This window comes from Rousettus aegyptiacus, unplaced genomic scaffold, assembly GCF_014176215.1.
Source record: "Rousettus aegyptiacus isolate mRouAeg1 unplaced genomic scaffold, mRouAeg1.p scaffold_m13_p_3, whole genome shotgun sequence".
NCBI classification, from domain to species: Eukaryota; Metazoa; Chordata; class Mammalia; order Chiroptera; family Pteropodidae; genus Rousettus; species Rousettus aegyptiacus.
The window spans coordinates 26181371-26194987 of NW_023416306.1; the positions used below are offsets into that span (position 1 = coordinate 26181371).

The 13617-nt window shown below is 32.1% G+C and overlaps 1 protein-coding gene across 6 annotated transcripts in view; it reads right to left on the minus strand.

Moving 5' to 3' along the window:
* The window catches only part of STX17 (syntaxin 17), a 53426-nt gene that overhangs the window by 22070 nt on the left and 17739 nt on the right, over positions 1-13617 (minus strand). For all 6 annotated transcript variants that reach the window (XM_016162588.2, XM_036238795.1, XM_016162592.2 and 3 more), the window contains 2 exons: positions 13528-13593; positions 293-518 (listed from right to left, as the gene is read on the minus strand). In XM_016162588.2, coding sequence (XP_016018074.1) covers positions 293-518; positions 13528-13593 — 292 coding nt within the window. The remainder of the gene's footprint in view (positions 1-292; positions 519-13527; positions 13594-13617) is intronic.

A 13617-nucleotide genomic window follows, 5' to 3' on the forward strand; every position in this document is an offset into this window, starting at 1 on the left:
GCAGACAAGGATGACATTTTCCTTTGGAAATACTTTAAAATTTATTTTCAATATATTAGACAAATACATACTTAAAGCCCTGTAGTGCCACTTAATATAGCATAGCCTCAAAATTTTATCCTACAAAACTACTAGGATGTGCACTTCCAGGCACACTCATGGTCCAAGAATTCAGCATACTGGACTAGAAAGTGATCCCTGGAGACTTATATATTATCTACAATATCTACACAAGAAGGTGAACATTAATTATCTGCATTACTATGTTCGAGAATAAGATTTAGTACATTACCACCAACAGTCACAGATCTGGTCAAAGGAGGCTGTAATAAAGTTTCTTCCTCATTGAATTGTTTCTTAAGTTCTTCTACAGATTCAAGATGGAGTTGGAGAAATTCAGCTGTTGCTGCTGATGCTGCTTCTTTAACAGGATCTATCATTCTCTTCAGAAGTCCTAAGTCATCCTTTCGAACTTTCAAACAAAGCTTCTCCATTTCTCGAATATTGGAGCGGAGTTGCTATAAAAGAAAAAAAAATCATTAAAACTACCATATAACTTAGTATTAAATATTTTTATTTTCAGAGGTCATTTGTGATAATGGCTATGAATAGAAATGATTACAAGTATTCTGTACAATAGAAGATATGCATAATACTTTCTACTTTTTATGTCTCTGACCAAATACAGCTTCTTTAGAACTCACATCTTCATACTATCAATTTATTTAGCATTTTTCCTTTGTTAAATGTGATTATTAAAAAGGTAACAAATGTTCTTCATAATATATCAAACACTGCAGAAACATATCAAGAAAAATTTAATGACTTCCTTACTTCACTAATCCTACCACCTCTTAACCCACATTTCTCATTATTCATGCAAACACAGACATATATAGCCTTAATTTTTTATAAAAAAATGGATTATATTATGCACAATAATATATAATTTGTCATTCTATATTCCAGTTTAACAATATCATCATGGATATCGCTTGTGGTCAGTGGATGTACCATATTCTATAGTGTAGATGTAATAACGTATTCAAACATTCCTCCACTGATCAACATTCACATTTTTTTCAAATTTTTAGTTATCATAAACTATAAAACAAATGTTCTTGAATATAAATCCTAATATGCTATAAAAGTACATATTAGTAATGTAGTATATACTATTCTATTTTGTAGGAGTATTTCTCAAAAGTAACAGTACTCAGGATAATGTGCATTTTTATTTCAATAGCTAGTATTAGTTTTTTTCCCCAAAAGGCTGTAACAATTCACACTACCACCAAAGTATGAGTGCCCATTTTCCCACATACTGTCAGTATTACATGTTATCTCACTGTTTTTTACCTTGCATTTTTCTCAGAGTAAAGTTGCTGGATTCTTTTCCAAATAATTTTACCCTCTCTTTAAAATAATCTTTTGGCATAATCATAAGTTTTCCTCTAATGTATTGATATAATGAATTATGAGGTTTCATAAACAATGCAACAAACTATCCAAGTGTCATACCAACAAAAACACCAAATAAACCATGAACACTGAAAAAAAAAAAAAAGGGCAGTGCAGCCCCCAGAAGACTAGATTAATAACAACAACAAAAAACACAGTAAGATCATATGAGACTTCATAAAGCAACAATGAGAGCCAGAAGATAGTAGAATGATACATTCAAAGTACAGAAAGAAAATCACTATCAACCTAAAATTCTATACTCAGCAAAAATATCCTTCAAGACCAAAGGTAAAATAAAGACATTTCAGACAAACAAAAACTGAGAAAATTTGTTACCAGCAAATACACACTAAAGGAAATACTAAACAGTGTCTTTCAGAAGGAACAATAATTTATTCCAGACTTAAAGTTGTAGGTAAAGAAAGAAATGAAGAGCTTTAAAAAAATAGCAAACATGTAGGTAAATCTAGATAATCAGTAACTATAATAAAACAATAATATAATGTCTTGGGGGTTTTCAATATGTATATAATTAAAATATATAAAAATAGAATTTTATATATTTTATATATTTTTATACATAGAGCTAAAATATTCCAGGGTATCTGTATAATCTGTATTGTTTACAGATGTATGTTGTAATTTCCAGCAAATGGGTATATAATTCCAAAACAAATAGAAGAACAACTGGATCAATTAAAAATATAAGATCAGTTTAAAAGAAGTAAAAATGGAAACGAAAAAGAACAAAGACTGTGGAAGAAGTAGAAAGCACACAATTATATAGTGACAGATTTAAACTTAAAAATATCAACAATTACATTAACTATAAATTGAATAAAGGTTCCAGTTAAAAGATAAAGATTTTCACACTGGAAAAAATCCAAAACTCGAGAAATATATCTAAAACATAAATACAGACAGTTCAAAGTAAAAATAAAAAAGATAAACCATTCAAATATAATAACCCATCCCCAAAGAAAATCTGCTATAGCAATACTAATATCATAAAAAATAGACCATAAAGCCACAACAGTTATACAATCACTCTTCACCAGGAATATAATTCAAAAGTTGTGTATACTTAATAACATAGCCATTACACACACACACACACACACACACACACACACACACACACACACACTCACTCACTCTCTCCACAAATAGAGCTACAAACAGAAATAAGTAAATCCGCGATCATAATAAAAGCTTTAAAAAACCTCTTTCAGCAAGACTAAAGGATGCAAGAGAATTTGAGCAATAAAAATTGATTCTGTACTGAGTCTTAAAGAAAGTTTCAACAAATTTCAGAAATATTGACATCAGACAGACCGTGTATTCCGATCATAAAATTAAACTTGAAATCATTAACAAAAATATATGTAAAAACACTATATAGCTGGAAATGAAGGAAGACACATAAATAATCCACAGGGCAAAGAAGAAATCGTAATGGAAATCAGAAATGCTTTGAACTGAATTAGGAAAAATAATGCAGACTAAAACTTACAGGCAGTTAAAGCAGTATTTAGAAATTTATATCTCTAAATGCATATATTTTAGAGAAGGAAGCCTGAAAATTAATAAAATAAACATTCATCTTAAGAATATAAAAAACAAACAGCAAAAAATAATGCAAAGACAGTACGAAGGAGAAAATGATAAAGTTGTGAACATAAATGTCATGAAATAGAAAAAACAAGCATACGGTTGGTTTAAAAAGCCAAAATTTGATCTTTGGAAGACTAATAAAATTCATAAACATCACTGAGAGTAATTAAAAAATAGAGAAGGCACATATAACCAAAATCAGAAATGAAAAAAAAGGGGACATCAATACTGATTTGCATATATTAAAAGGTATTATGAACACATTTTTGTCAATAAACTAGAAAGGTCAGATGAAACAGAAAAATTCCTAGAAAACTGACAAAAAACAGAAATCCGAAGTCATATAACCATTAAAGAAATTAAATGTACATTTTGAAACTCCCCTATTTCCCTACACACATACATAAAACCAAAACCAACGAAACAAAAGGAACCGCAGTACGGATAGCTTTGCTGGCCAATCCTTCCAAAGATTTAAAGGAAATTACATTAATTCTTTAAGAGAACCAAAAAAGAACATTCTCTAACTCATTTTATGATAGCAAACTTGGACACCAAAACTCAACAAGGAAAAAATTCAGATGTCTCACACACTTGTGAACAAGATGCAAAAATCCTAAAGAAAATGTCATCAATTTAAATCCAGCATCATATAAAAAAGTAATAATAATAATAAATCAATAAGATGTTCATGGTTTGGAGGACTCGATATTGCAAAGATGTCACTTGAATAGATATCTATATATCAACAAATTCAATAAATATATTTACTCTATAGACTCAGTATCTACTAATTCAATAAAGTTGAATAAAATTTGAATCTACAGATTCAATAATATATAGATTTAATAAATAAGAATATATTTGAAAAAGATTCTTTGTTTTGTTTTTGTGGAACCTGACGAGCTGATTCTAAAATGTATATGGAAATGCAAATAAAGGACTGAGATCAGCTTTTGAAGAAGGTAGATTAAAGAACTTCCTCTACTAGATACTGACTGATTATAAAGCCACAATAATTAAGACAGTGTGGTATTGGTGCAAGAATAGAAAAATACATCAATGAAACAGACATATATGCACTGAATTTATGATAAACGTGGCACTGCAGGACTGGGAGAGATGGGATAGATGATCTTTAGAAAACATGGTGATTGGTTATTTAAGTATCCATATGGCAAAAAATAAAACTGGATACACCACCATACACAATTATCGACCAGATGGTTTGTAGACCTAAATGTGATAGGCAAAACTGAAGAATATCTTCATGACACTGTAGGAAAGACCTCTTAAACACAGCACAACTATAAAAGATCAATAACCTCGACTATATTAAACTAAATAAACTTGTAGTTATCAAGGGACACAACTAAGAGAGTGAAAAGTTAACCAGTGAGTGGAAGAAGGAAATTGCAACACATATACATACTGATAAAGGGGCCACAGGCAGAATAACAAACTCTCACCAATTAGTAAGACAAAGGCAACCCATAGAAATGTGGGCAAGAATCCTAAATAAGCTCTCCTCATAAACAAATAATTACTCAATTTCCCTAATAATCTGGATAAATGTAAATTAATGTAAATTAGTTATCCACCAAAATAGCTAAAATTAAAGACTGAGTTTATGAAATATTGCTGAGGATGTGGCACCCACAGTGACTCACTTTTACTGCTGTAAGGAGTGTAAAATTGGTATAACTATTTTGGAAAACAGTTTGGCATTATCGACAAAAGTTGAAAATAAGGATGCCTGAAGAACCAGCAATTCCTGTCCAAGGAATATACTCAACAGAAATGTATGCACATGTGTACCAGTAAATATCTATAAATGTTAACAGCATTTGTAATAGAAACTGGACACACCCAAATGTCCATCGAATAGTAGAATGGATACATTATGGTGTAAACTTATACAGTGGAACATAAATAGCAATGAAAATAACTACTGCTGCAGACAACAACATAAGCAAATCCCAAACAAGAAATGAAATATATATTCTGTTTAATTCAATTTATATAATGTTCAAACAGAACCTAAATTAAACTAAATTCTTTTTTTTCCCCTCCTCTTTAATTCTCCCCCATACCACTTCCACCCCTGAACTATAGATGTTGCCGTTTCCTCTTAAGAACTGGATCTCTGAAGGTGGAGTGTCTCTTCCTGCACACTTGAAATGTGCACCTGGGGCGCGGTGCTCCCGAGGTCTGGTGCACCCGGGCATTTGGGGGGCCCTGGCACACCCAGGGTATGGTTTGTGGCTCCAGCTGGGGCGCAAACTCAGGACCTTCTGTGTGTAAAGCAGACATGCTAGCCACTACACTATGGAGCTAAATGTATCATTTAGTCCTAAACTAAATGATACATTTTTGTAATAAAACTATATATAAAAGCTAGGAAGAAGTTACCATATAAATCAAAAACTGATTACCTTTGAGAGAGAAAGGTGGTTATAATTTTGAAGAGGCTATGGGGGGCTTCTAGAATGCTGGTAATTGCTGGTAATTGTCTCTGTCCTCCTTCTCTCCCTCCTTCCCTTCCGTCCTTCCGTTTTTTTTTTGTTTGTTTTTTTTTAACAGCAGAAAAGAAAAGCTTTATTAGAAGCAAAAGTACACTTCCAGACGTGGAAGTGGGCCTGAGCAAGAGAAGCATGGCTCCAAGGCTGGTAATTGTATTATTTCTTGATCTGAGTTGTGGTTACATGAACGTTCACAGTATAATAATTTGTTTTGGGGAATATCTATGTTTATGCATTTCATAGCACATGTTATATTTCATAGTAAAAGGTTTTAATTATATTTTTAGAAAATGATATTATACTAACTTGTATGATCAATTAACCTAAAGATAGAAACAAAAAATTGAAAGCATTTGGAGTGGAGTAAATTGAGTAAAAATCTCATCGTGAATCTCCTTGCTAGAGATTCATTCCACTGGATTGTAAAGTTTGTAGGAACAGGTATTAGGCCAATTGTCTTCACCACTGTATCCTCAAGGACTAGTGAAACAGTGACATTAGGAAAGTGAATCAACTTTAGAGAAAATAGTTTTGTGATGCCATAGCAGAAATCACATTGCAGAAGGAAGATCTTTTTAAAAAGAGAGAGTTTCTAAAAAGTAAAATTCTGACACTATGAAAAAAGGTTAATCTATTAAAAAAGTGACACCTTAAGATTCCAAAATAGTTGTGTAAGGTGTACTATAATAGGTTCAAAATTTAAGAAACTAGTTAAAAAAAAAATGAAAGGAAAGGCATGTGAACAAGGATGAATGCAAGAGTGGTATGAAATATGGAGAATCGTGTAAGCAAAGAGCCCAGAATGAGCGGAGGCTGGTGAAAAATGTTAAGAACAATAAAAAGGATTAAAAAAAATACATGTAGAGCAAGAAGAACAGGAAAGAAGGTTTAGGCCTACTGCTTGGGGCAGATGGTATAATGTTAACAGATGACGCAGAGAAAGCAGAACAACTCAATTCCTATTTTGCTTTTGATTCTTTATTAAGGAGAAATATTCAAAACTGAAAGGGGCATAAGAAACATGATAAAAGACACCTGAGACATCTTACTGTAAGGATCTAGATAGGCTTCTTAAAGAAGGTGAGACCTGAGCTGTCCCCATATTGGGAAAATAGAATATGCCAAATAGAAAGACTAGATTGGGAAATGACAGAAGTAGAGGATAGAAGGTTTCCATATACTATATTTCATCAATTTTAGGACAGTATCTTTTCCGCATTTTAATATCTCTGAAATTGGAATGTATCTTCAAAAAAGCATTGTGTCATCTTTAACTGGCACCACTTTTTCTTTCTTAGAGGCACTCAAAATAATGCTATATCTTACAATTAATGGTACCTTAGATTTAATTTCCTCCCTGAGGCTCTATAGTTCCTACACCAGTCAGAGTAAAGGTCAAAGATCCTAAATCCTGATTAATCAGCTCATAAATATTTCAAGGCAAAACTTAAGTTTAAATTTCTCTGTAGTTTATAATAACCTAAAACAATTTACCTTTTAATAGCATTCATTTTGGAATCTACTATTCCGTCTTCTCTTCCATTCTCTATCTGGCCTTGCTTCTCTCTAATCTTTTCTATTAACTTCTGCTTATTCTCTCTCTTCCTCATTTCCTCTCCTTTCCATCGCTTCTCCCTTTTAACTTTTTTTTTTAATTAAAAAGTAGATAATTCAAGTGTTCTACATTTCTCCTAGTAAAATCATGAAAGTCATATTGTACTTCTACAAGTTCCATGGCTGATTTTATTTTTTGTGTTTATGCTACCTAAGAAATTGGGATAAACTCTCTGTATTGCAGTATCTTTCCAAATGTGGTCTGAAACCTACTGAATCCGAATTTCTAAGGTACCCAGAAATCTGTGTTCTCAACAAGTTCTACATCCCCACTGCTATGGAACCTAGGTTAATGTTCTTCACTGCATTATTACAGTAGTAACAAATTTCTAAGTTTTTTACTTAGTTTCTAAATCTGATCACAAAATCTTTCTAAATGCTAACGTCTTATCATGCCTGAGAAGAAAATAAACCTATTCTACTTGTAGTTTCATAATAATCATATATAGATTCTGCTTCCACAGAGTTTGCAGAACAGAGTACTGGAGGGGAGACAGCTACACAGAAAGAGAGCCCTGGAGTATGCAGAGGGGCCACCGCAAGTATTTAGCAGAACACTGACAAGAACATGTATATGAGGAAGCTACCCAAGGCTGGGAGAAAAAAATCATCAAAAAAGATTAGAGGAAACAGTGTTCAGGACTCGTTGAAAGCTGGAAACTGCATCTCTTTCCACCAGCTAAACTGGAAAAACTCTTAATTCACGGGACATGTGTACATTTACTCAGAAAGGCTTTACTTCAGCAGTAGGAACATAATTAGTCCTAGACTGAGCATCACTCTAATCAATCCTAGTAAATCACAAAAGACCTAAAAGGATCAAACTGTTTCCAAGTAACTATATTCCAGAACAAGGCTCCAGAAAATTTATAGGAGCATGAAAATATCTAGCACTCAGTCAGGCAAAGGCCACCCAATCAAAGATCACCAGACCTACAAAGAAACAGGAAAATATGACCCATTAATCAATCAACTGAAACTAACCCATAATTGATATAGATATCTGAATTAGCAGAGGATATTAAAGCAGTTATTATAATTGTATTCTATATAATCAAAAGGTTAAGTAGAGACATGGAAGATATTAAAAAAAGACACAAATCAAACAGAATGGATTAACAATATATTACACACTGCTGCTGCTAAGACTAGTGAACACGAAGGCATGGAAACTATCCAAAATGAAACACATAGAAGAAAAAAAAGAATTAGAAAATTTTAAAAGAACATCAGTGAGCTGTGAGATAATTTCAAACAACCTAACATATGTGTAATTGGAGTCCCTAAAGAAGAGAGATGCAGGGGACAGAAAATTCTTTGACGAAATAATGACCCAAAAAAATTTCCAAAGTTGATAAAAACCATAAACCTTGAGATCCAAGAAGCTCAACAAATTCAAAGCACAAGAAACATGATAAAGAGAAAATCATATAAGCAACCAAAGAGACACATTACATACAGAAGATCAAAGATAAGAATGAAACCCATTTCTCATTGGAAACAATGCAAGCAAAAAGACAGCTAAACATCTTTAAAGTGCTGAAAAAGTCAATGTAGAATTCTACATACAGCAAAATTCCTTTTAAAAACAAAGGCCAAATAAAGGTTTTTTGGATATACAAAAGATGAAAGACTTCATACCAGCAGAACTATACTCCAAGATATGTTAAATGAAGTCTTCAGATAAAAGGAAAATGATACCAAATGGAAATAAGAGTTTCCACAAAAGCATTAAGCATACCAGAAATGGAAATGATACAGGTAAATATATTAAGATTTTTCTCCTTAATATCTAAATTCTTTGAAAAAAATAATCAACTATTTAAACGCTATTAAGTATAAAACATAGTATAAAAAAATATCTGACAACAATAGCATAAAGATTGCGAAGGGAGAAACAGGAATATATTGTAAGGTTCTTAAACATATGTGAAACAGTATAATATCACTGGAAGATAAACTGTAATAAGGTGTATAAACCCTAAGGCAACCTCTAAAATAACAAAGAGCTATAGCCAGCAAGAGAGGAAAGAAAATAAAATGGAATAAAAATAATTAAAAATAAAATGGAAACATCATTAATCAAATAAAAATTAAAATCACAATGGGATACTACTACAGACTTACTACAATGGCTAATATTAAAAAGATTAACCATATCAAGTGTTTTCAAGGATATGAAAGAACTGGTGGGAATATAAAATGGTACATCCATTTTGGAAAAGAGTTTGGCAATTTCTTAAAAAGTTAAAGAATAACAACTACTATATGATCTAGTCATTCCACTCATAGGTATTTATCCAAGAGAAATAAATTCTTTTGTGCATAAAAAGTCTTGAACTCAAATGTTCATAGCAGATTTGTTTATAATAGCCAAAAAACTAGAAACAACCCAAATATCCATCAAAAGACGAATGGATAAACAAACTGTGGTATATCTATATACCAGAATGCCTACTCAACAATAAAAAGGAATCAAAACACTGAGACACATTACAACATGGATGAACCCCAAATTATTTATGCAGAGTGAAAGCCAGCTCCAACCAACACCCCCCCCCCCAAAAAAAAACAGGAGTGCATACTGCATGAATCTACTTATATAAAATTGAAGAAAATCTAAACTAATGTATACTGACAGAAAGCAGGTTAGTAGTTGCTTGGGCACTGGGAGTTAGGGGTAGGAGAGTGTGTGCATGTGTAGAGAGGGCGGAGGGGTACAGAGGGATGTGGGAGGGAAAAGCAAGAAGGAGGGCTACAAAGGGGTATGAGAAAACTTCTGGGGGGCAAAAGATATATTCATTATCTTGACTGGGGTGATAGTATCACAGTGTACACATATGTCAAAACTTATCAAATTGTATACTGTATGTCAATTACATCTCAAGAAAGCTGTTTGGGAAAGAGCAGAAAGAAAAACACAAAACAATAGCATATATTACTTATACATAAATGATAAATACTTATATCAAGGGAAAAGATTTCCTTCAGATAAAGACAGGAACAAGGTAAATGGAATCAAGGAAGAGTAGGTACACAAGGGACTTCAGTGGTGTTTCTAAAATTTTCTTCAAAAATAAAAAGAAAAGAAATTGTGGCAAAATGTTAAGATTTGACAAATTTTATTGATGAGTACATCAGTGTTATATTATTTTTATTATTTGCTACATTTTTGTATGTTTGAATTATATGTGTGTGTAATTTTCCAAAAAGGTACTTCACTGTTAAGGTTGACATATCATAATAGTTCCTTATTTGTTTGTCAAGCTTGTGAGTTCAGAATAATTTACCAACGCTACAAAGAAAGTAGATAAAAATCTAACATATCAGGCAGCTGACATTCTACACAAAACTGTACATGTGTGTATCTGCACTTTTCTAAAAAGTACACTCAAGTATGCTGATTATTAATTAGCCATCTAACTTGTATTCTTGCTTTCATCCTTATCCCCTTAGAAGCTATCCTTTTCATTACGGTTAAGGTGATCTTTTAAAGTCGTATCAGGTCATCTGCTCAGAACCTTCCAAGAGCTTTCTACCCAACTTCAAGTCACCACATCCTGCCTGCAAGGCCTTCCATAATCAGTCCCAAGTGATCTCTTAGACTTCATCTCCTATACTCCTTGCTCACACCAGCCACAATGACCTCTTGAATATGTTACACATCCTCTCACCTCAGAGACTTTGTATTTGATTTCCCTTCTGCCTACAAAAGTCTGTTCTCTATAGTTTATGTTACTTCCTTCAAGTCTCTGTTCAAATGTCATCAGAAACGTTATACAACCAACCTATATACAAAAGAACACTCATCGCCTTCTGTGATTCTTTGTTCCTTTTAACCTGCCTAATGTTTACTTCATGGCACTTATAACCATCGAAATAGTATATATTTATCTACTTAAAAAATGATGTCTCTGCTTTCTCCCTTACCAATGCACAATATAAGTTCAATGAGAACAAGTTTTCTTGTTTTGCTCACAGCTATAACCCTATTGTCTAGAATAGTATCTCAAACATAGTAGATGTTCAAATATTTCTGCCCTTCTAATAATCAGATCAGAAAGGCAGATATTATGCCTGGTTTTGAAAATCTACAGAAATATCCATGTTAAATAAATGAAGTTTTAAAAGAAGAAAGTATACCAACTCAGTAATAAGCTTTGCAGTATGCAAGTAGTAAATTGCAAATTATAGCCAAACTTTCAGTAAAATAAAGGTGACATATCTCCCTCTCTTCAGTTTTATAACTAAATTTAATAAGTAGTTATGACTTTTTTCTCCTTCCATAAATATCCTGAAATTTCAGCCTAAAGATTAAACTATATGTTTAAATATATACTTATCTATCCTGATAATTTTAAAACGTAAGTAATTACTCTTAATTAAAATTCTGAAAATGGCTAATTATGTGTTTAATGATTAAAAGGAGAATGGTTATGCATATATTTGCCTTTGTAAAATATTTATTTAAGGATTCCTAATGTGTTTTTACAACATGCAATTTTGAGAGCAAATTGTGTACCGCAAAAAGCATTGGGTATCATAATAATTAATCTGATTTCTTTAACAAACATAGAGCACAAGTCCATTGGTAAACATTTAAATAACTTAAACACATTCTAGACATCATATAATTTATTAAGAGCTCCACAGTTATAATTACTTAATTAAAATAAATGTAGACTATGCTTTACTTGTATTACACAACTACTACACTAAGGTATTGATAAAAATGTAATGACTTTACACTTATTTCAACATCAAAAGGCACCAAAAAGAATATACACAGCTTAAAAAATATTAATTGAACCATTAAAAGAAGTAAAAATCAAGAGAAAAAGGCCTGCATTGATTTGCTCAACAAATATCTAATGAAGACCCACTGTACAGATATTACAGGACATACTCCATTTTCTATCCCCCAGTTAATATTAAAAATAATTCCAGATTGGATTCCTGCACTACCACTTATTAAAGTATTTTTCAGACACATAATAACTTAAAAATTTACCTCCAAGTTACCCTTATTGAGAGAACTACTGAAAGATGTACTCTAACAAAACAATGGAGTAAACCAAAACTGAGGAAGATATCGTATTAAAGAAAACAGGGACCCAAAACAGTGATCAGCTGAGGAAGTCCCAGAACAGCAGTTGTGCAACAATTCTAGAAAGTGAGTCCAGTTTAGAACTGGGGAAAAAGAAGGGATTCAGGAGGAAGTCTTCAGGATAAAGAATGGAAGTGATGTACCTGAGCACATGAAAAATATTACTGATTGCATGTGGCAGAGACGTGGAGCATTTAGGGGGAAAAAACTACAAATACACAGAAAGCCAGGCAACTAAAAAAAAGAAAGTGAGGCAATTACTAACTTCAAAAAAGGAAAAAGCCACACGGTATTTCACTATTTGCCTTAAGAAAAAACAATATCTATATAATCGAAATGAGAAACTAATCGCTAAATTAACCAAAAATTATATGTAATTATATAAGGGGAAGGGATGTAGGGGAGCAAAGTGGAAAGCTAGATCTCCATCTACTATGGCAAGAAGTGAAGAGATAATGCCTAAACCCGAATAAGAAATACCAGTCTCCATACGGTATTTAGGATTAAAGAACTAAAAACCAGGAAAACTGGCCAAAGGGATTAAAAGTGGTTTCTTCTAAGTAGGACTTAGGGATGGATAAGGATAGGGTACCATAAACCTTTTCATTTTTCTTTTTTAGCTTTTGTAAAAAAAACTATGTAAATATATTTTTAAAAATTAATTTAAAGTATTTAAAAATTAAAAAGCAAAAAACTTCAATGAATGGTTACAATACTATATTAACTCAATAATATAACAGAAGGATAAATACCTTCAAGTTATAAGGAACTCTTAAAAAAGACAACATAATATAATATATGCAAGAGGCATGAACAGGCAATTTGTAAAAGAAATATTACTATCCTAGGCACATATAAAAAAACCTTTTACCCTTCGAAGCAATAGAATAAAAACTCCAGATTAAAACAAAAAAGCAGCAATATTTTAATCTCATTAGTAAAATCTGAGAAACAACTAATACTGATGTTTGTAAGGTTTGTTGTGGAAAATGCCATGATTGTGGGAGTATAAGCTGACGTATCATTTCTGGAGGAAATTTTGGTAATATGACTCAAAATCTTAAAAATATGTATGACATTTGATTCAGTAATTCCTGCTAAAAATTCATTCTTAAGAAATTAGTTATAAATATGCATAAAAGAATTCAGCAAATTTTCTTAAGGTTTTTTCATACTGATTTACTAAAAACATTATAATAGCCTTACCTGAACTGTACGTCCTGCATTGATATGCTCTTCGTGCAACTTGTCCCAGATTCTGCATCGCTGATACTACAGAAAAGAGAAGGGAAAGGA